Here is a 24249-nt window from a genome sequence, read left to right as displayed (position 1 = left end):
TTGGCCCTGTTGGGCATCTCATTTAGTTTTTTACGGTTGTGCCCCATTGGGCATTACATAGTTGGTTATTTTGTGCTTCTCCTACTGCTCTAGCCACTAACTGGTGAGCTTGGTGCCTGTAGGCGGGTGCATACTGCGGAGGAGGAGCCATTTTCCTTTTTTTGCATAGTGTCAACCTCCTAGCGACAGCAGCATACACCCATGGTCCTGTGTCCCCCAATGAAGGCTCCAAGAAAGAGATTTTACGGTGAGTACCAAAAATCCCTCTTTTAAAAGCGGCGAGACGTCCTCTGTAAATGGTTGTCTCATCTGGGACATTTATGGCACCTCCTATCCGTATACCATACATTTCCCAGATGGGAACAAACCCTTCAAGCTGGCCAAACAAATACCAAGATGTCTGCTGACCCCTGTCTTCTCCATAAATATTCCTACTCTGTCGATTGTGCATTAATATTTTCATTTCGGAGTGAGGAATAAGCGGCTTCCAGACACCTGACAGCCGGCAGGACAGAAGTTGGGGCATAGTCAGGTGCCCCGTGAACAGTAGGTGTCGGCGGTATCCACAGACAATAATCTGTATGGCCGGCTTTATTATATCTGTGTGGGTGCTTCTTACATTATTAATAATAATAATAATATTACTAGATGGTGGCCCGATTCTAACGCATCGGGTATTCTAGAATATGTATGTAGTTTATTCTGTCATCCTCATTGGCGTATTTTCGCTTACGACCCATTGGAAGACAGGAAGCGTAAATCGTGATAGCGTACAGTAAAGAAGTATCTGTTCAGCGCGCTGTGACTGACAGAACGTGTTCAGTAAACGTGAGTGAACTACGGTGCGCTGTGGCTGGGGGTTAAATTCCGCGCCAACACCTCTGTTGGCCTCGCCCGGCCGGGCGCGGCCAATCCACGAAGCGGGGTTTAAAGGGGTTGTCCACTACTTTCAATTAATCCCCCAATGTATCCCTCAGGGGCCCCTAATGAATTTCGTAAATACCTCATGTTGCCAATACTGCCTGTGCGCGCGCTATCGCTGACCGCGCACAAGCAGCACGTGACCCCCGGCTGCAGCCGGCTCTTGCTTCCGCTTACGTCACGACTATTTGCGGCTGCAGCCAGGGGTCTCCTGTTCCGCATTCCACGGTGAGTGACGGGTTGTGGGCGGGGTTATCCCCCATTGCGTCACACCCAACATCCACCGCGGTCTCGCTGAATGAATAGGCACACGGTGGATGCCGGGTGTGACGCGATGGGGGAAAACCCCGCCCACAACCCGTCACTCACCGTGGAACGCGGAACAGGAGACCCCTGGCTGCAACCGCAAATAGTCGTGACCCGACTGCAGACGGGGGTCACGTGCTACCTGTGCGCGGTCAGCGATAGCGCCGCGCACAGGCAGTATTGGCAACTTGAAGTATTTATGAAATTCATTAGGGGCCCCGGGGGGATACATTGGGGGGGGTTAATTTAAAGTATCCGCGCCAATATCGCTGATTGGTTGCGGCCGGCCGCAACCAATCAGCGAAGCCTGGTTCAAATCCTGCAACAATTCGCGGCCGGACTGCGCTTGTCGCTGGTCGCGGGCGGCTGGCGCGACCAATCAGCGACGCAGGATTTCCATTACAGACAAACAGACAGAATTAGACGATTATATATAGATATAGATATAGATGATTATTTTTAATATATAATATATTTTTTAATACTGATCTTTTGTCTTTTGTCAGAGTTCTAGGACGAGCTCTGGTGAACCTGGCCAAAAAACGCGTATTACATGGGACAATCCTAGAGAACTTCAGAGTTATATTGAGAAACTACAAAGCGTAGCAGAGCAACTTTCTACTGAAAATCGGAAACTGAGGAAGAAGCATACCGACTTCAGTCAAAAGGTAAATTACTCTTGTGTAATCAGTCGTTGAAATCTATTCCACAGGACCAACACTGTAAAGAACAAGGAAAAAAATAAAGATTAATATGTACATGTTTAGGGTCCTCATACGGATGTCCATAGTAGAGTCGTGACATTTTGATTATTACAGAACTGTCAGTGTAGGACGTACAGCATCTTCTCCTCTTAAAAGCAAAGCGTTTTATGTGTTACTGATGAAAATGAGAAGATATCAAACCCTTTATTTTAAAGAGATTGCCATATTTCGATATTGATTACCTTACAATGTGATAGTTCACCAGTATCGGATCTGTGGGGTTAAACACCCGACACCTCCACTGAACAACTGTCATCATTGTCAGAGGTGGATGGATGCAAACAGTGACCAGAGCTGATCAACACCGCAACATTTATTGTTTATTTGGCCGCTCTCGAGTACAGCAGCTTAGGTCTTTTTGAAGTGAATATCATCTGATTTGCAATACCTAGGAGCAAACAGTGTACAGAACCATGATGTTCCAGTTCTGCTCAATAGTTACATCCCACTGCTTCAAGAGGTAATAAAAGCTGATTAGTGGAAATGCCAGGCGTCGGCCCCACCAAACTCATATTGATAAACTATCTTAAGGATAGGTCATCAATATTGAAGTAGTGGACAACTCCTTTAAGTGGCATTTTTTACCTCACCAACTTTGTGGACCATCCTATCTGATCTAATACTGGAGATACCAGGGTGCTGAGGTAAGAAGAGGCTGCTCACACTGCTGTCCACCCTATCCATGTGATCTAATACTGGAGATACCCGGGTGCTGAGGTAAGAAGAGGCTGCTCACACTGCTGTCCACCCTGTCTATCTGATCTAATACTGGATATACCAGGGGTGCTAATGTAAGAAGATGCTGCTCACACTGCTGTCCACCCTATCTATCTGATCTAATGCTGGAGATACCAGGAGTGCTGAGGTAAGATGAGGCTGCCCACATTGCTGTCCATCCTGTCTATCTGATCTAATGCTGGAGATATGGATGTACCAGGAGTGCTTAGGTAAGATGAGGCTGCTCACACTGCTGTCCATTCTGTATGTCTGATCTAATGCTGGAGATATGGCTATACCAGGAGTGCTTAGGTAAGATGAGGCTGCCCACATTGTTGTCCATCCTGTCTATCTGATCTAATGCTGGATATACCAGGAGTGCTGAGGTAAGATGAGGCTACTCACACTGCTGTCCATTCTGTCTATCTGATCTAATACTGGAGATACCGTGCTGAAAAAAGAAGCTTCTCGCACTGCTGTCCACTCTATCTGATCTATTACAGGGGACAACAGTGTGAGCAGCTTAGATCAGATAGACAAGGGTGCACATCGGTATGTGTGGCCGCTTCTTACCTCAGATCAAATAATGGTGAACTGGTCAGCACGCCGTATAATCGTGGTGCTCGTGGAAAAAATCAGCAATGTAATAAGAAATCCCGACACTCACATGTAGAATAATTACTTATTTAATCCAGTGAAATCCAAACAATTAGAGACATGTCAAATTTGACAAAAACTTAGGATGAGCTGAAACGTCTCTAATTGCTCCAGCACTCCTTGTATAACCAGTATTAGCTTAGATAGACAGGGTGGACAGCAGTGTGAGCAGCCTCTTCTTACCTCAGCATCCCTGTATTCTCCAGTATTAGATCAGATAGACAGGGTGGACAGCAGTGTGAGCAGCCTCTTCTTACCTCAGCATCCCTGTATTCTCCAGTATTAGATCAGATAGACAGGGTGGACAGCAGTGTGAGCAGCCTAGTCTTACCTCAGCATCCCTGTATTCTCCAGTATTAGATCAGATAGACAGGGTGGACAGCAGTGTGAGCATCCTCTTCTTACCTCAGTACTCCTGGTTTCTCTAGGATTAGATCAGACAAGGTGGACAGCAGTGTGAGCAGCCTCTTCTTTTCTCATCACCCCTGGTATCTCCAGTATTACATCCGAATATCCTCTAGATGCACATCTTTCCTACACATGAAGGAGGGAGTGTGTGGAGCTGTCTGTTAACATTCTACAGCAGGTTTCTGTCAGTGTAAGTGGCTGTTGTAATGTGCTATACTGCGGTTTGTTTGTTTTATAGTAAAATGCAGCTAGGGGGAAAGTTTTAATTTAAAGGGAAAAACTCCTTTTAAGAACCAGACCTGTTTATTTCCACTTTGTTCTTCTACTGCCATAATTTTATTTTATTTTTTCGTAGGTGTCTTTTTTTTAGACTTATCATTGTGTAATTAACATAATTTTTTTAGCTGGAGCAAAAAATACTGAAAAAAAGCAGTTTTGCTGCAGCTTCTATAATAGTATTTTTTACAGAAGTAATGGTATTCATTAGTGTTGAGCGAGCACTAAAATGCTCGGATGCTCGGGCCGAGCTCACCGTGATACTTGGGTGCTCTACCCGAGCAACGAGCCCAATGTTAGTCTATGGGAGACCCGAGCATTTTTGCGGCGGCACCCCCAGCAGTTTGTAGAAAGCCTAAAAAGTGCCCAAAACGATAGTGACAGTGCTCAAATGACATGGGGACAGCATGGGGATCGCCCCAGGAAGCATTTCTGACCCCCCAGGTCACTGCTGTCAACAACGTGGTCAGAGGTATTAAGCCACTTTTACGGGCTCACAATAAAACGTTCAAAAACGAAACTGAAACTGCTTTCCTGTGAAATATGTTAAGGAACATCCTTTCCAGGGTAAAGACTTGTGTATAAGGTAAAATAAATAGCCTAAAACAAAAATACTCCTCCACACCTTGGGCTATGTTCACAAGTAGCATTTTTTATGCGTTTTTGCACTTTTGTATTGCTTTCAACCGTAACAAATGCATTCACCGAGAAATGTCATTTTAACATTTTACAACCTTATCTGGCCCTGTGCTGTGTGACACATGCATACAGTGCTGAAAAGACATGGGAACAGCATGGGGAAGACCCCTGGAAGCATCTCTGACACCCAGGTCACTGCCTAAAAGTGTGCCATCAGAAGTGATCCTTGCCGCATCAGAAGATGCAGACTTGCAACTATCCCCGTGCAAGTCCTTGTCCCAGGGCAGTGTTCAATTGTACCTACCCCATTCCTTGCAATGCAAGCGCAAGTATGCAGCCTGCCACCCACCCACCCCCAGGCTGCAATACCATACTGCTAGCTTGCACTTGAAATGGGGCCTTTTAGTTTGGAGGAGGCCGAAGCTGGCCACTACCTCATGGCTGCTTCGGCGACGAGGTCTCCGTACTCAGTCCCCAGCCGCCACTATTTGTCCCGGTAACCTTCCCCACACTTTTCTTAGCCTGGCCTGCTTTAGGGCAGCATTGGACGAGCCCACCAGACAACCAGATTCCTCCGGTGGGCCCTGGCTTCTCCATCAGGGGAGTTAAGAGTGCCAAGGTGAGGAGCATGATGATGATGATGATGATGATAGAAGTTAGCATCTGCTTTGTTTTCTTGGAATGCAAGCGTAAGTGTGCAGCCTGCCACCCACCCACCCCCAGGCTGCAATACCATACTGCTAGCTTGCTTGCACTTGAAATGAGGCCTTTTAGGCTTGTGGAGGCAGACGCCGGCCACCATGTCATGGCTGCGTCGGCGGCCTGGTATCCATACTCAGTCCCCAGCCGCCCGGCGGCCGGGTGTCCACGTTTGGCCCCCAGCCGCCAAGGGGCGGCCGGGTGACCATACTCGGTCCCCAGCCGCCCCGCGGCCGGGTGTCCCTAAACTGTCCCCAGCCGCCCCTATTTGTCCCGGTGCGCCTTGTACACAAGCGCGCATACCAAAACATTAGCTGTACCCTCCCCAGTGCATTTATTGGGAAGAACAGTCTATCCACAAACACGTGGACAAGTGAATGTGGCCAGGGATGGTCCATCTCACTGACGCCTTCACACTGGGTTAATATCGTGGAAGCCGGGACACAGTTGGACACTGGGATGCAACACGTCCTCCAGACATAGAGGATTGTGGGTCCTGGGTCAGTCAGGCTTCAACACAAAGTTCAGAAGGTAGACAGCAGCAGTGGTCGGCCTCCTACACAACGAGTAAATTATTCATGATCATGAGGCCATCCATGACTCCCGTTAAAACAAAGCTTCAGGTGATGAATGATGGATGAGGTGGTGGCAAAGGAGAGAGCAAGAGGAACAGGGACCATTCACATCAATATTAGGCCAGTCAACCACACATGTCTTGTAGGATATGTTTCTGTACCAAAAGGAGCGGTTCGGCTACACAGTTATAGGGCATACAGTGAGTGCAATGCCTACCAAAAATTTCGAGGCACTCCAATGCCCCTTGGAAGTGACATGGAGGTCAGAGGGCCTTAACTAAACCTTTTTTTCCATTTATAGCAGCTGGGTCTCCTGTACACTGTTGGCCTAAGCAGTGAATGGAAGGCTTTCCAAAAATTATGAGGAACTGCAATGCCCCTTGAAACAGACGTGGATTACAGTGTACTAAAAACCTTCTACCCATTATTGGGGAGTGGGTCTCCCTTAGTGTTTGCCTATGCATTGAAAAGCAAAAGCTGACTAAAATTAGGAGGAAATGCAATGCCCGTTGGAAGAGTCGTGGAGGTTAGAGGTAATTAAAAACAACATTTCAATGCCCCTTGGAAGAGACGTTGAGGTCACATTACCTCTCCACCTCAGGAATAAGAGATTGAAAGTTCTCCTTGTAGCGGGGGTCTAAAAGTGTCACCAACCAGTAATGACTGTCACCCAATATTTTGACAACACGAGGGTCACGGTTAAGGCAGCGTAACATAAAGTCAGCCATGCGTGCCAGACTGGTACAGGGCAAGACTTCCGTGTCCTCACCTAGATGACGACTGACCATGCTCTCCTCCTCCCCCCTGTCCTCAGGCCACCCACGCTGAACCGACGGTATGACAGTTGTACAGGTACTACCGTCTACAGCGCATGATACCAGCTCCTGTTCCTCCCTCCTCCTCCCTCCTCCTCCTCCTCCTCCAGTGTGAGGTTTATCACCTAAGCTTATGAGTTTCAGCACAGCCTGTTGCCGCTTGGCTGAGGCAGTACTGCAGTGCTTCCAGCTTGTAACTGATGTGGTGATATCTGAGATGGAGGCTGAACATGAGGAGGAGGATGATGCGCAGGAGCTCTACACTGTGGGGGCAACTCTGACTGACATAGGACCCTCAATCCTCGGTGTGGGGAGGATGTGTTCCGTCCAAAGGTCCGACTGGGTCCCTGCTTCCACTATGTTTACGCAGTGTGCTGTCAGAGAGATGTACCGTCCCTGGCCACAAGCACTTGTCCACATGTCCGTTGTCGGGTGGACTCTCCCAGTAACTGCATTGTTGAGGGCACGGCTGATGTTTTGGGACACGTGCTTGTGTAGTGCTTGGATGGCACCTTGGGCAAAATAGTGTCGGCTGGGGACCAAGTACCGAGGGATGGCCACCGCCATAAGGTTGCGGAAGGATTCCGTCTCCACCAGCCTAAAAGGCAGCATTTCCAACGCAAGCAGTCTGTGGGGCGTTGGCTGCGAATTTGCACTTTCTTTCAAAGCTCTGGGATATGGACAATTGAACACTGGGGTGGGACGTGGACGTGGACGTTGATGCTGTTTCATGAGAAACTGCCATAACAAGTGAAGACTGAGAGGAAGGGGCATCTTTGCATGCAGTATGGACAGGGGATTGCCTTGCACGCACAACAGGGAGTTCTCTTACACGCACAACAGCGGAAGAAGCAGTGGTGACACCCGTTGACACTGGTCGTGGACCCTGGGGTTCGCCCCACAAAGTCGGGTGCTTTGCTGACATGTGCCTGATCATGCTGTTGGTGGTCAGACTGGTAGTTTTGTCACCCCTGCTGATGCTGGCCTGGCAGGTGGTACAAATGGCCTTTTTGGGGTTATCAGCGGAGTCTTTAAAAAAAATTCCAGACTTTGGAAGACCTACCATTGTACTGGCAGCATCCCTCGTGTTGGTGTTACGGGGAACGGTTGCCTGCCTTCTGTCTGCGGCCACCACTTCTTCTTCCTGCCTGTTGGGGTACTCTGCCTCCCTCCCCCTGTGTGCTGCTGGCCTCTCTCTGCGTGGCCTCCTGCCACGTTGGGTCAGTTGCTAGATCATCCACCACCTCCTCCTCTTCCACTTCCGCACCACGATCCTCCTCCTCACTTCGTGGCAATTGTGTCTCGTCATCGTCCACCTTTTGTGACAAATTGCCAGCGTCGCCTTTCTGTGGCCGTGGCTGTTCAAATATTTGGCCATCGCTACATGGGATCTCCTCTTCCACCACTTCAAGCGGAGGAGGCGAGGGCACAAATATGGAAATGGACCAGTGAACAGCTCTTCAGAGTGTCCAAGTGTGGGATCAGTTGCTGTCTGACGACACTCGGCATGGTGGGAGGAGGGAGCATCAGGGTGAGGAGGAGTATGCGGTCGAGACTCACGGCTACTAAGACATGACCGTGTGGAAGACAGACCGGAGGTGGTAGTGCCCAGGTGACTGGAAGTATTATCAGCTATCCAATTAATAACCTGTTCACACTGATCAGTTCGCAATAATTGTGTTGTTGTGTGCTTCCATAGTAATTCGGTCAAGAACTGGGAGCGAGAAGATGTGGCTGTTGGTTGTGGCACATTTTCACCTTGGCCACGGCCCCGTCCTCTACACGCACCATCACCAGAACGTCCAGTTCCACGTCCCTTGCCACGCGCCTTGCCCATTGTAAATGAAGTAAAATAGCTTACACTCGCACTATCAGTGGCAAAAGGGTAATAAAAAGGAGATTTGAACCGTGGAAGAGGAAAACCACAGTTCTAGTTATCTGTCCGAAACCTGACTCTTTTAAACAGATATATTTGTGTCTGAACACTCACAGACACACTCAATTTTTTTTTGGGAGTGGGGGAAATACCAAAAGGTTAATAAGACGGTTATTTGTACAGTCTGACTGGGAAAAAAAAAAAAGGATTTAGATGGAAAAAAAAAGCATTTTTCCTGGCCCCTGAGACCTGGGGTTAAGTCTAGCAATTTGAGCAGCAGCAGCATCACACAGGACTGTAATGCACCGTTTGCTGGTATAACCACTGCGTCTCCTATACGGCCTGCCTGCCTGATATCTGGGATGGATATTAGTCCTTAGAAGGACTGTTTGTTTGATTTTGAAGGCTTTAGAGACCATACACTACCTATTTCGCAGTATAAATCTCTCCCTAGCTCAGCAGCACTGACCCTACACTGTCTGATCCGGAGCGACTGTGTCCAAGATGGCGGCGCCCGGTTTTAAATACTCGAGGTGACGCTGTGCGGCCAGCCAGACTGGCTTGCAATCCCTGCATGTTCATTGGCTCTGTAAAGAGCGCCAAACATGCAGGGCGGAGACCCGAGCTCCCGCCCGAGTAACCCGAAAATGCTCGGTGCTCGCCGAACATCCCGAGTAGTGAGATGCTCGGGCGAGTACCGAGCAGTGTCGAGCATGCTCGCTCAACACTAGTATTCATTTATTATACTGGTTGTTGCAGGCCTGTGTATTCCAAATATGTGTAAGTTATTCATTGCTATAAAATATGAGATTTGAATGATTTCAATTATTTTTTTTAAAACTTTACTTTTTTTAACATATACAACCCCTGGCAAAAATTATGAAATCACCTGACTCGGAGGACGTTCATTCAGTTGTTTAATGTTGTTGAAAAAAAGCAGATCACAGACATGGCACAAAACTAAAGTCATGGCAACTTTATGGCTTTGAGAAACACTAAAAGAAATCAAGATTAAAAATGTGGTACTCGGTAAGGGTAATTTTTTTCAGACCAAGCAGAGGGAAAAAATTCTGGAATCACTCAATTCTGAGGAAAAAATTATGGAATCACTCAATTCTGAGGAAAAAATTATGGAATCATGAAAAACAAACACACAAAAGAGCACTCCAATACATCACTAGTATTTTGTTGCACCACCTTTGGCTTTAATAACAGCTTGCAGTCTCTGAGGCATGGACTTAATGAGTGACAAACAGTACTCTTCATCAATCTGGCTCCAACTTTATCTGATTGCTGTTGCCAGATCTGCTTTGCAGGTTGGAGCCTTGTCATGGACCATTTTCTTCAACTTCCACCAATGATTTTCAATTGGATTGAGATCCGGACTATTTGCAGGCCATGACATTGACCTTATGTGTCTTCTTTTAAGGAATGTTTTCACAGTTTTTGCTTTATGGCAGGATGCATTATTATCTTGAAAAATGATGTCATCATCCCCAAACATCCTTTCAATTGATGGGATAAGAAAACTGTCCAAAATATCAATGTAAACTTGGGCATTTCTTGAAGATGTAATGACAGCCATCTCCCCAGTGCCTTTACCTGACATGCAGCCCCATATCATCAATGACTGTGGAAATTTGCATGTTCTCTTCATGCAGTCATCTTTATAAATCTCATTGGAACGGCACCAAACAAAAGTTCCAGCATCATCACCTTGCCCAATGCAGATTCGCGATTCATCACTGAATATGACTTTCATCCAGTCATCCACAGTCCACGATTGGTTTTCCTTAGCCCATTGTAACCTTGTTTTTTTCTGTTTAGGTGTTAATGATGGCTTATGTTTAGCTTTTCTGTATGTAAATCCCATTTCCTTAAGGCGGCTTCTTACAGTTCGGTCACAGACATTGACTCCAGTTTCCTCCAATTCGTTCCTCACTTGTTTTGTTGTGCATTTCCTGTTTTGGAGAAATATTGCTTCAAGTTTCTGGTCTTGACGCTTTGATGTCTTCCTTGGTCTACCAGTATGTTTGCCTTTAACAACCTTCCCATGTTGTTTGTATTTGGTCCAGATTTTAGACACAGCTGACTGTGAACAACCAACATCTTTTGCAACATTGCGTGATGATTTACCTTCTTTTAAGCATTTGATAATCCTCTCCTTTGTTTCAATTGACATCTCTGATGTTGGAGCCATGATTCATGTCAGTCCACTTGGTGAAACAGCTTTCCAAGGTGTGATCACTCCTTTTTAGATGCAGACTAACGAGCCGATCTAATTTGATGCAGGTGTTAGTTTTGGAAATTAAAATTTACAGGGTGATTCCATAATTTTTTCCCTCTGCTTGGTCTGAAAAAAATTACCGTTAGGCTATGTGCCCACGATGCAGAAATGAAGCAGAAAATTTCTGCAGCGTTTCTGCATCTCCCTTGCCAGAAAAAACACATGCAGATTGTGCATAAGTTTTTCCTGCAGAATACACGCGTATTCACATGCGTATTCACATGCGTTTATGCTTGCGTTTACGCATGAGGACTACAAGCACTTTCCAGGCGATAGCATCACTTGGAAAGTGCTTGACAACTAGGTCACACTATATAAATCCATGCAAACAGCATGGATTTATATAGTGTGACCGTAAAAAAAAAAAAAGCTACACTTACCGATCCCCCGCTGCATGTGCTGCCGCGTGTGTTGTCGCGCTCCTTCCGGGTTGCCGGCATATCGATCGCGAGACAGCCTGCGGTCACATGACTGCGACGTCATCTCAGGTCCTGGAAGGAGAAGCGCTGCAGGGTCCGCCGGACAGGTGAATATAAACTTTATTTATTATTTTATTCTTTTTTTCACAGGTACAATGGTACCCTGGTCTGGATGAGAGTCTTCTCTCCTCCAGACTTGGGTACCATAGGCACATTGAAACGCATATTATCCGCGTGTACAAATGTACAGACACGGATATTATGCGTCTCAATGCAAGTCAATGGCGGCAATTCCGCTGCGCTTCCGCAAAATTAATGAACATGCTGCGGATTTATGAGCGCTGCAGAAACGCTGCGGAAAAATCCGCAGCATGTGCATTGACATTGCGGAATGCCATTGGGGACCATGGGGTTCGGATTACCATGCGTTTCCGCTGCGGAAATTTCGCAGCGGAAACGCATGAAAAACGCATTGTGGGGACGCAGCCTTACTGAGTACCACTTTTTTTATCTTGATTTCTTTTAGTGTTTCTTAAAGCCATAAAGTTGCCATTTGAAATGACTTTAGTTTTGTGCCATGTCTGTGATCTGATTTTTTTCAACAACATTAACCCCTTTCTGACGTGTGACCTAATAGTACGTCATGGTGACCTGGGCCGATTGGACCAATGACGTACTATTATGTCATATGGCGATCGCGCCCGCACACAAGCCATACGGGGCGATCGCCGCCGGGTGTCAGCTGATTGTACCGGGTGTCAGCAGTAACAATGTGCAGGGAGCGGTCCCGCACCGCTCCCGGCACATTAACCCCCTCAATGCTGCGATCGAAGTCGATCGCAGATTTGCGGTGGCAAGGGGAGGTGATCGCAATACTCGCCTCCCCTTCCGGCCTCCAACGCTGTCTGCCGCGGCTTCCCGGATGTTGCCATGACGACCTGATGTCGTCATGACATCATTCGGGTCACCAGACAGCAGGAAGAGTCTTTGGTCATGCGCAGTGCATGACCAAACTATCTTCTCCCTGTGCAGCACTGACAGCCTGTATAGCACAGGAATGGTGCTGCATTCCTGTGCTATACAGGCAATCAGTATAAAGAAAGTGAAAGTCCCAGAGTGGGACACAGAATAAAAGTCCAAAAAGTATTAAAAAATGAAGAAAAAAAAAAAATAAAACAAAATAAAAAAAACACTGCTCCATGTTATAAACTTCTGCAAAGCACTTGGGGGTACAGGGTACTCACCACACATCTAGATAAGTTCCCTGAGGGGTCTAGTTTCCAAAATGATGTCACTTGTGGGGTTTTTCCACTGTTTAGGCACATCAGGGGCACATCCGCTAAATATTCAAGTAAATTTTACATTCAAAAAGTCAAATGGCGCTCCTTCCCTTCCGAACCCTGCCGTGCGCCCAAACAGTGGTTTTCCCCCACATATGGGGTATCGGCTTACTCAGGAGAAATTGCACAACAAATTGCATGGTGCAATTTCTCCTGTTACCTTTATGAAAATGCAAAATTGGGGGCTGAAAAACATTTTTGTGGGAAAAATATGAAAAGTTTATTTTTACGTCTCAATGTTCTAAACTTCTGTGAAGCACCTGGGGATTCAAGGTGCTCACCACACATATAGATAAGTTCCCTGAGGGGTCTAGTTTCCAAAATGGTGTCACTTGTGGGGGGTTTCCACTGTTTAGGCACATCAGGAGCTCTCCAAACGCAACATGGCGTCCGCTAATTATTCAAGCAAATTTTACAATCAAAAAGACAAATGGCGCTCCTTCTCTTCCGAGTCCTGCCGTGCTCCCAAACAGTGTTTTTTCCCCATGTATGGGGTATCTGCGTGCTAAGGGGAAATTGCACAACAAATTTTGGGGTCCATTTTTTTCCTGTTACCCCTGCGAAAATAAAAAAAAAAAAATGGGTCTAAAGTAACATTTTTGTGAAAAAAGTTAAATGTTCATTTTTTTCTTCCACATTCCAAAAATTCCTGTGAAACACCTGAAGGGTTAATAAACTTCTTGAATGTGGTTTTGAGCTCCGTGAGGGGTGCAGTTTTTAGAATGGTGTCACTTTTGGGTATTTTCTGTCATAAAGACCTCTCAAAGTCACTCCAAATGTGATGTGGTCCCTAAAAAAAAAATGGTTTTGTAAATTTTGTTGGAAAAAATGAGAAATCGCTGGTCAACTTTTAACCCTTATAGCTCCCTAACAACAAAAAAATAAATTTTGGTTCCAGAATTGTGCTGATATAAAGTAGACATGTGGGAAATGTTATTTATGAACTCTTTTGTGTGACATATCTCTCTGATTTAAGGGCATGAAAATTCAAATTTTGAAAACTGCAAAATTTTCAAAATTTTCGCCAAATTTCCTTTTTTTTCACAAATAAACGCAAGTGATATCGAAGAAATTTTACCACTATCATGAAGTACAATATGTCACGAAAAAACATTCTCAAAATCAGGGGGATCCATTGAAGCGTTCCAGAGTAATTATCCTCATAAAGTGACAGTGGTCAGAATTGTAAAAATTGGCCCTGTCATTAACGTACAAACCACCCTCGGGGGTTAAGGGGTTAAACAACTGAATGAACATCCTCCGAGCCCGGTGGTTCCATAATTTTTGCCAGGGGTTGTATTTTATTTTTATTAGATTGTTAATTTTGAATATTTTTTTTTTATCTATATAGCAGTACATTGCTGGGTATAGCTAACAATAGGATATATGGCCAGAAGGTCCTGTGTTTCTTTAGAGGAGCCCGGCCTGTCTGCCCATTCTAGTAGTCATGACTTCTTTCGCTCTGAATGTCCATGTCCAGCATTGATTGTGGCTTTCGAAGGGTAAACCTGCGAAGATCAGAGTTTCCACTGATCTCCACTGTAGTGTACCTGTACTCGGGACAAGCATTTTCCTCGTTCATCTTCATTATGCTATGACAGACGGCACTTACACTTCGTCCTTGTGTGTAAATGTGTCCCCTTCTGATACTAATAAAGCCATTTTCACAGGTCGTTGCTCTCATGAGCGTTGATTTGCTTCGTCAACAACAGCGATGGAAAGATGGACTGTTGGAAATGCGAAGCGTGATCTCCAGTCTGGAATATCAGGTATTCTTTCTCCTGGCAGAGTTTTATGGCCGTGGGACCTACATCATTTATGTAGGTATGATTTCCGAGCATTTAGAGATAATGGGGGGTGGGTGGGTGATTGACTAAGTCAAATGCATGCAGTGCTCCATTAAACTCTATAGACAACAAGGGTAGACAAGCAGGGGGGGATTTCTTAGCTTTAGACGACTCCAGACAAATGCGCACATGTCCTCAAGCTCCAGAGAGGACGAAGTACTGCTCTTGCTAAAGCCTCATAACTAGTAATGAATATCGCCGGCACCTCCCTCTCAGACACACCAGGTATTTATACTCCCAGGCCAGAGGAAGGTAGCCACTGGGTCCTAGAGACAGACAGCCTCTAAGAAGATGTCTGTAATGCCAAACGTAGAGACCTCCTGCAACCAACTGCTGGGCGACGGTCTGTCACCTCTGACACACCTGTGACAGTACCCCGCCTCTACGAGTGGCCTCAGGACCGGGTTTCTCAAGAAAAGAGGTGTGGAATGAGCGAACCAACCTGGGAGCGTTGACCTCTGACGCTGAAACCCACATCCTCTCCTCTGGACCATAGCCTTTCCAGTGAACCAAGTATTGTAGAGAACGACGTTGGAGACGAGAATCTACAAGTAAAATGCATGCAGTGCTCCACATGTATTTATCTGTTTTGGAAACGTTTTTATTTTCTTTGAAAGTCTACAAACGGCGCATGGCTAAGAAGAGTAATCCATGATGTGCAGCATTTTGATGAAAAACTTTGATGCTGTGTATGGTAGTGATAAGGTGACACAGGGAAGAGCGAGCTCATGTCTAGTGAGCTGTACCACATTTATTATTCCAACCAATTTTATGCATTTTTTTCTGATCCATTTTATATGACATTATTGAAAAATCTCCCCAATTGTCTCCTCTAGTGTTAGTGGGGATATTGTTAGGGCGGTTAAAGCAGATCCCCGGCTCCACTGACTCTCAATTTGTTCATTGTAAAGAAGTTAGTGGTGGTGGTGTCTCCCCTTGGTATATCTTTTCCAGGACTCCCATGTATACAGCTGGCACCTGCGTGTAACAGCAGCGACTGAGGCATGCTCTGATCACTACTGTCTAACTATTTACATGCTGCTTTCATTCATGGGTACTGGCATTTAAGTGGCTCGTAGCTGGTGCTTCATAGGAGGACATCAATTTAATTATATGCTTGAATACTGCTTCACATAGACCATTTTTATAGTCCCCCTTGGGAAATTGAAGCTTGAAGTAAAGACTAATAAATGTACAGGACTGAATGCCATAGAACATTTTTTTTAATGCATAAACTGAAACTTTCCTTACAAAATCTTCAGTTTAGTCAAATTTATGTTGGAAAAATGAGTACACCCCAAATCAAAAATCACTGCATCTAGTATTTTGTATGACCGCCATGATTTGTAAGGACAGCACCAAGTCTTCTAGGCATGGAGTGAAAAAGTTAGCGACATACTGCATGTTCTGTCCTTTTCTATTCTTCAAGAATGAGCTCTGTTAGATCCTGGATACTGGATGGAGAGTGATTCTCAAGAAGTGTCTTCAGAATTCCCCATAGGTGTTTGGTTGGGTTCAGATCAGGAGACACTTGGCCACTGAATCACTTTCATCCTGTTGTTCTTCAGAAATGCAGCAGTGGCCTTAGATGAGTGTTTTGGAACATTGTCATGTTGGAAAAGTGCATGTCCACCAAGGGCAAGGAGTGATGGTAGCATCTTCTCTTTCAATATACAGCAGTACATCTGTGAATTCATGATACCATCAATGAAATGTAGCTCCCCGACACCAGCAGCATTCTTTCGCCATTGGGGAAGGTATTTCTTGATTCGTCCCCCTACTGCTCTGGCGTCACCGCTTCTGTTGTCGCTGTCCTTTCAAGAAAAAAATATTCTATCTTTCCCCCCTTTGGGGTAACTCCATCGACCTGACTTCCCTTTCCCTATTGTACTGCGGATTCTGCTTCCGAGGGGGGCGAAAGGGAGTTTTCTTATAGTGCCTGGGTTCTGGCAAGGATTTCTTTTTGTCAGCCGCCTTCTCCAGGAGGTCGTCAAGGGCCTGGCCAAACATATATTCTCCACGGAAGGGAATAGAACAGAGTTTTATTTTGGAGGCCACGTCACCCTTCCAATATTTCAGCCACCGTGCTCGCCTTGTGTAGTTTGATAGTACTGCTGCCCTGGCGGCAGTCCGCTGAAGCATCTGCAAGAAAGTCAGTGGCCTTTTGCAGTAAGGTAGGGAAGCTTCTCTGGGTGTGCCCATGGCCAGATGCTCTTCAAGTTGGTTGAGCCATCTTGACATGGATCGTGCAATACACGTGGAGACTACGTTTGTCTTTAGAAGGGCTGCTGATGTTTCCCAGGATTTTTTGAGAAGTCTGTCCACTTTTCTGCCCATAGGATCCTTCAGCTGTGAAGAATCCTCAAATGGCAATGTTGTCTTTTTTGCGACTCTTGCCACCTGAATATCGACCTTAGGTATTTCGGTCCAACATTTTGAGGTCTCTTCATCTACCGGAAACCGATCTTTTAACTCTGTTGGTATATTCAGCCGTCTTTCCGGATTTTCCCATTCGTCCAGAATTAAGTCCTGAATCTTTTTCTTTGAACGAAGACCACCAAACATCTCTTCTTGGACCTTTCTAGTGGGCCTCTCTTCTTCCACTTCCATCTTTCTTCTTACCGCTGTGAGGAGGTCTTCCATAAATTCTGAGAAATAATATTTCTTACTTTCCAGACCTTCCTCTACCGGGCTAAGTTCACCTTCTTCTGAGGTCTTCTGGAAGGGATATTTCATCCTGAGAGTCCGGGTCTCTTTTTTTTTTCTTCCATAGAAATCTTCTTTAGCCTTTGGAGGCGAATCAGAAGTGGATCGGAAGAAGGAGGCCAATGAAGATTGAACCTCCTGATGGACTATCCCCTTGATTTCTTCTATAAGAGACGGCTGCTCTTCTCTAATAATTTTTTCCGTACATTTTTGACATAGATATTTTTTGTTTGAAGAAGATAGCTTCTTTGCACATATTGCACATTTCTTGCTAGGCTTATTTCCTGGTGCAGGATCCTTGTCCACCCTAAAAAAGAGGGAGAGGGTAATCAATTGTATCAAAATTGCCTGCACCTAGGAAAAGGACCCCTAGTGCCAGCAACTTTCTGGGACTGGAATCACACTGGTCTCCGCAGACATGGGGAAGATAGACTCTTGACCATCCAGTGTATGGCATACAAGAAGGATTAGGTCCTACCTTAAGATGTCTTCTGTATATGGCTCTTATTTAGGCGACTGGACTCAGCGCTCTTGCTCCTTCCCCCCGGGAGGGGGCGGTGGGAACGCCTTCCCCTTGGTCCAAGCGTGAAGCAGGAACACCTGCGATCACCTGTAGTTTTCTCTCTTTTTTTTCTTTTTGAATGTGTGTGTGTGCGCTGACTGGCCCTGACTCTAGGGACCCTGTTCCGGAGTCCCACGTCGTTTCCCGGCTGTTCTCAGACTCTTGCGTTCCAGGGTGGAATGCAGACCGGAAGTGACCTAACTCGGCGGCCTGTGTCACTTCCGGGATCCAGTGCGCGTCTCCTCCGCTATGGAGACAGTCTAAGCCACTTCGGAGGCCGGCTGAGAGGGGGGAGGAGCGGGGCTGGAGAGCTCGAGGAGGCCTCCAGCGGGGCATCCACCAGACCTTACCCGCAGGTGCGGACTCAGTGGGGAGAGACGTCCCAAGTCCCGGAGGAGACTGGAGGAGCTTTACAGGGAGAAGGAAAAAAAACACTCGAACCCCGCTGCCTGGCTTAAAGGTATGGTTAGGTGTCTGCCGCCGGCACAGAGCACCCTGGATGACCACTTCATCCCAATAGGGACAGGAAAACACTGAAGGGAGGGGCTATTTGACCCCTTGGTGTTCCTGAAAGTTCTAGATTCCAGAAAATGGCGGCAAAAATATATATTTTTTTACAAGGTTATTAAATTTTTAAGCACTGTAATAGTAATAAAAAAAAAAACTCTACAAGTTTGGTATCGCCGTAATTGATAATTGAACTGATATTAGAAGTTAATTTTTACTGCACAATGGATACTATGAAAACCAAATCCCAAAAAACTGTGGCAGAATTATGAGGCGTCTTGGCGCGCTGGGAGGAGGCGTCTTGGCGCGCTGGGAGGAGGCGTCTTGGCGCGGTGGGAGGAGGCATCTTGGAGCGCAGGGTGGAGGTGTCTTGGCGCGGTGGGAGGAGGCGTCTTGGCGTGCTGGGAGGAGGCGTCTTGGAGCGCAGGGTGGAGGCGTCTTGGAGCGCAGGGTGGAACCTTCCGGCTTCTTCACTTAAGACTTGGATTGTTTGATAGGTCCCAGCACTTCTGGCCAATGCAAAAATCTGTAATTTCTAAGTGCAGAATTTGCGTATTTAGGAGTCTTATTTGTAATTTTAGGGAATACGATCCAGTGACATGAAGGCTTGGCGCCAGCACTGGGATCATCAGCTGTACAAGGCCCTAGAACATCAGTACCAGATGGGTCTCGAGGCTCTTAATGAAAATCTCCCTGAAATCAGCATTGATCTCACCTTTAAGTAAGTGACATTTTGGGTGCTGGCTTAGGGGCTGCATAACATATATCCCATATTTTTTTTCCTATGGTGGTCTCTTTCAGGCAGGGAAGGTTACAGTTTAAACCTCCATATGAAGAAATCCGTGCCAAGTATTACCGGGATATGAAGAGGTTCATCTCTATTCCGAACCAGTTCAGGGGCCTGAGCGAGCCGGGTGCAGAGACAATCTTTTCTGTGATGCCTGAGAGGAATGCAAATGGCTTCATCACTGTGTTCAGTAAAGCAGAGGATTTGTTCAGAAGGTTATCTGCCGTCATGGATCGATTTAAGGTGCACGCTGCATTTCAATGTGCTTTATCTGGTATTTAACGCTGTAAAGTAGCACAGTCCATGGATCAGCACATTACGTGAGCTGCTGGCCAGTTGTGTTGCAGACCAGTTTTTGCAAAAAAAATATGGCAACTGTTAAATTGTTGTGTCCTCTTGAATAATTGCTCCGCACTAGTTGCGGGTTATATTTCTTTTCTATTTGCTAGGACACATGCGTAATGTGTAAAATGAGTATTTTTAGATTAACTCTTTCATACTTCTCTTCAGGAGTGGGTAGTGCTTGGTCAAGTAGATGTGGATGCATTGATTGAGAAAAATTTACACGATGTACACGACTGGGAGAAAAACTTTAAAGCACTTAAAGTCAAGGGAAAAGATGTGGAGCGTCTGCCAAGGTATTTTTTTCTTTTTTGCTAAACAAGGTAATAATTAGTACAGTATTTATAGGGGTTGTCCACTACCCTATCTGTGTGCTTGCCATCAGTAAAATAATAACACTTCTTCTCGCCGCCGGTGCTGTTCCAGCGGTTTCGACACTGGCTCTCCCAGCGATCGAACGAGATTATGTCACGTGATCCCTGCGGCCAATCAGCGGCTGCTTCACTCTCCCCGCCTTCAGACTAATTGCATACATGTAGAGGAAGTGAGAGCTGCTGCACACTGATTGGACAGCGTCATAAAGGGAAACGACTATATGTCCCCAGAAGAAACTCTGGCGAAACGCCTTGTTGAACCACAGGCATACTTGATGCCAAAAAGAAAAAAAGGGCATATTTCTGTAATGAAATGGCAATAGGACAAACTGAAAACAGGGGCAGGTTCAGGGGAGCACTGGAATTTTGGCAAGTTAATAAACTTTTTTTTTTTTTATGGACCTCTTTAAGGACCGAATTGTCACATGTACAATTTGTCTGGATTGCTTACACATTAAAGAATCCTCTTTCCTAAATGCTTACATTTGAAGTGCCTGTCTTTGTCAATCCCTTTTATTGGGGAATTCTGGTATTATGGATGATAAGAAAGGGGCAGCAGGCAGTTCTTTGCTGATTGGCCACTGTATTTATTGGCAGAAACGTGGCGGTGGGGTTGCGAAAGTGTGAGCGCCTGCAGTGAAACCTCTGAGAGCTTCTCAGTATTGCTTTGAAATATAATCTTCTATATATGGGATTCATTTTAAAAAAAAAACAAGGGCCAGCATGTATAATAGATGGTAAAACTGGAAATCTGGTCTGGATAAGGGGGTGATCTCGAGAAGATGGCCTTTTAGTGAGGTTTCGCTGTATAATGGACTATTTCTTTTCCTTCTCCTTGTTTTCTAGTGTCATAAAGATTGACTGTTTGACTATTAACTGCAGTCCGGTCAAGGCCGTCATTGATGATCTCATTCAGAAGCTGTTTGATTCTCTGCTGATATCGCTGAAGAAGTCTATTCAAGGTAAGTGAAGAACTGGTGAAGGGAAAATATATTAAAGGGGTCTTGGCAGCTGATTCATGCTCAGCCATGCGGAAGTTTTCTCTGAAATGCTGCAGAGCTTCACGCTGCTTGTGGTTGGACAGTAGTAATCGACTGACAAGTTCCCTTTTAAACCCTTACCGAAATATGACGTACTGTTATGTCCTATGCCGACACCCTGACGTGCGAGCCCGCATCTTTCTTTGCAGATGATGGCTGTGATAATCCACCATAATCTGCCACGATCAGGTGAAGCTCTGCTTGCGACTGTTAATGTTAAATGCTGCTGTCCATGTTTGACATCAGCATTTTACATGCGCCAGTAGGGGAGCGCGCCCGTGACGTGATCGCGTGGGTGTCGATGAGTTGTCATGATGGCTGGGGGTCTACTGAAGACCCCTGTGCGTGTCATCGCGGTACTCCTGTGAATGCTAGCCCATGGCTGGCGTTCATAGGAGACTGTGATTTTTCACTATACAAAGCAGTGCTGACAAGCAATCAGATGATCGCATCCTCATGTCCCCTAAAGGGACTAAGAAGTACAGAGAAAAGTGAAAAAAAAAATAGTTTAAAAAAAATATATATATATAAAAGTTCAAATCATTCCCCTTTCCTCCTATTAAAAATTAGGTGATAAAAAAATGCAAATATTTGGTATCTCTGCGTTCATAAAAGTCTGATCGATCAAAAATGTGAAATAAATTGATCTGATCGGTAAACGACGTCAAGAGAAAAAAATGATAAAAATGCCAGAATTGAGTTTTTTTTGGCCGCCTCAACAACAACAAAAAATTTAATAACAGGCTATCAAAACATCGTTTCTACCCCTAAGTGATATCAATAAAAACATTAACTCAGGCTACAAAAAACAAGTCCTCACACCATGTTACGGCTCTTGGAAAATGGCTTCACAAGCAAATTTTTTTTTTTTTTTTTTACAGATTTATGATTTTTTTTTCTCAACTTAAATAAAATAAAACTCTGCATGTTTGGTATCTGCGTTATCATACTGACCTGAAGAATCAAATTGCCAGTTTTTTTTTAACTGTAAAATGAACTCTGTAAAAAAAAAAAAAATCCAAAAAACTATTTCGGAATTGCTTTTTTTTTTTTTTACTATTTCACCACACTTGGAATTTTTTCCCTCTTTCCAGTACATCGCATGTTAAAATAAAGGGTGGCATTCAAAAGTACAACTCATCCCGCTAAAAACAAGCCCTCATAAGGCTATGGAGGCCGAAAAATAAAAAGTTATGGCTCTTGGAATAAGAGGAGGAACAAATTAATGCGCAAAAAGCAGAAAAAGACTCTATTGGGCAAAAAAGCACAAAATTGGAGCAATGGTAAAACTTCTTGATCAGATGACTCCTGACTTCTATTGCACTGTGCTGACAGGAGGGCCAGACCTTGCCCCCCAGCAGCGTGAATCGATCACCCCCTTACTGTGAGGTGTCAACAGTTCAACCTGGTGGAGAGGAAGTAATGGAGTGGGAAATGTTTTTTTGGGTCCTTTTATACCTTTTGGGTGGACATTTGGACAGTAGGGTGTACTTAATTTTTGTGAAAGACCAAGTTCATCCCCTAAAGCATACATGTCAAATGAGGCGCACAGGGTGGTTATTTTATTATTTGGCCCGCCACAACAGAACCACCACCCCTATGTGGGGCCATTATTCTGTATAGATGACTATGTGAGGCCCATTATTCTGTATGGAGGCCTATGTGAGGCCCATTATTCTGTATGGAGGCCTATGTGGGGCCCATTATACTGTATGGAGGCGTATGTGAGGCCCATTATACTGTATGGAGGCCTATGTGGGGCCCATTATACTGTATGGAGGCCTATGTGGGGCCCATTATACTGTATGGAGGCCTATGTGGGGCCCATTATACTGTATGGAGGCCTATGTGGGGCCCATTATACTGTATGGAGGCCTATGTGGGGCCCATTATCCTGTATGGAGGCCTATGTGGGGCCCATTATCCTGTATGGAGGCCTATGTGGGGCCCATTATCCTGTATGGAGGCCTATGTGGGGCCCATTATCCTGTATGGAGGCCTATGTGGGGCCCATTATCCTGTATGGAGGCCTATGTGGGGCCCATTATCCTGTATGGAGGCCTATGTGGGGCCCATTATCCTGTATGGAGGCCTATGTGGGGCCCATTATCCTGTATGGAGGCCTATGTGGGGCCCATTATCCTGTATGGAGGCCTATGTGGGGCCCATTATCCTGTATGGAGGCCTATGTGGGGCCCATTATCCTGTATGGAGGCCTATGTGGGGCCCATTATCCTGTATGGAGGCCTATGTGGGGCCCATTATCCTGTATGGAGGCCTATGTGGGGCCCATTATCCTGTATGGAGGCCTATGTGGGGCCCATTATCCTGTATGGAGGCCTATGTGGGGCCCATTATCCTGTATGGAGGCCTATGTGGGGCCCATTATCCTGTATGGAGGCCTATGTGGGGCCCATTATCCTGTATGGAGGCCTATGTGGGGCCCATTATCCTGTATGGAGGCCTATGTGGGGCCCATTATCCTGTATGGAGGCCTATGTGGGGCCCATTATCCTGTATGGAGGCCTATGTGGGGCCCATTATCCTGTATGGAGGCCTATGTGGGGCCCATTATCCTGTATGGAGGCCTATGTGGGGCCCATTATCCTGTATGGAGGCCTATGTGGGGCCCATTATCCTGTATGGAGGCCTATGTGGGGCCCATTATCCTGTATGGAGGCCTATGTGGGGCCCATTATCCTGTATGGAGGCCTATGTGGGGCCCATTATCCTGTATGGAGGCCTATGTGGGGCCCATTATCCTGTATGGAGGCCTATATGAGGCCCATTATACTGTATGGAGGCCTATGTGGGGCCCATTATACTGTATGGAGGTCTAGGTGGGGCCCATTATACTGTATGGAGGTCTAGGTGGGGCCCATTATACTGTATGGAGGTCTAGGTGGGGCCCATTATACTGTATGGAGGTCTATGTGGGGCCCATTATACTGTATGGAGGTCTATGTGGGGCCCATTATACTGTATGGAGGTCTATGTGGGACCCATTATACTGTATGGAGGTCTATGTGGGGCCCATTATTCTGTAGGGAGGGGCTATGTGGGGCCCATTATTCTGTATGGAGGACTATGTGGGGCCATTATTCTGTATGGAGGACTATGTGGTGCCCATTATTCTGTATGGAGGGACTATGGGGGGCCCATTATTCTGTATGGAGGGGCTATGTGGGGCCTATTCTGTATGCAGGGCTATGTGGGGCCCATTATTCTGTATGTGTATGCAGGGCTATGTGTGGCGCCCATTATTTTGTATGTGGGGCCCATTATTCTGTATGTGTATGCTGGGCTATGTGGGGCCCATTATTCTGTATGGAGGACTATGTGGGGCCCATTATTCTGTATGGAGGACTATGTGGGGCCCATTATT

The 24249-nt window shown here is 45.9% G+C and overlaps 1 protein-coding gene across 4 annotated transcripts in view; it reads left to right on the top strand.

Moving 5' to 3' along the window:
- The window catches only part of DYNC2H1 (dynein cytoplasmic 2 heavy chain 1), a 525522-nt gene that overhangs the window by 27846 nt on the left and 473427 nt on the right, over nt 1–24249 (top strand). For all 4 annotated transcript variants that reach the window (XM_073662117.1, XM_073662115.1, XM_073662114.1 and 1 more), the window contains exons 14-19: nt 1734–1895; nt 14370–14468; nt 18903–19042; nt 19123–19351; nt 19619–19746; nt 20671–20786. In XM_073662117.1, the coding sequence (XP_073518218.1) occupies nt 1734–1895; nt 14370–14468; nt 18903–19042; nt 19123–19351; nt 19619–19746; nt 20671–20786 (874 nt within the window). The remainder of the gene's footprint in view (nt 1–1733; nt 1896–14369; nt 14469–18902; nt 19043–19122; nt 19352–19618; nt 19747–20670; nt 20787–24249) is intronic.

This window comes from Phyllobates terribilis, unplaced genomic scaffold, assembly GCF_046119375.1.
Source record: "Phyllobates terribilis strain yellow unplaced genomic scaffold, ASM4611937v1 Scaffold_2__4_contigs__length_985480577, whole genome shotgun sequence".
NCBI classification, from domain to species: Eukaryota; Metazoa; Chordata; class Amphibia; order Anura; family Dendrobatidae; genus Phyllobates; species Phyllobates terribilis.
The sequence above is the reverse complement of the archived record's forward strand: the minus strand, read 5'-3'. Positions and strand labels throughout refer to the sequence as shown.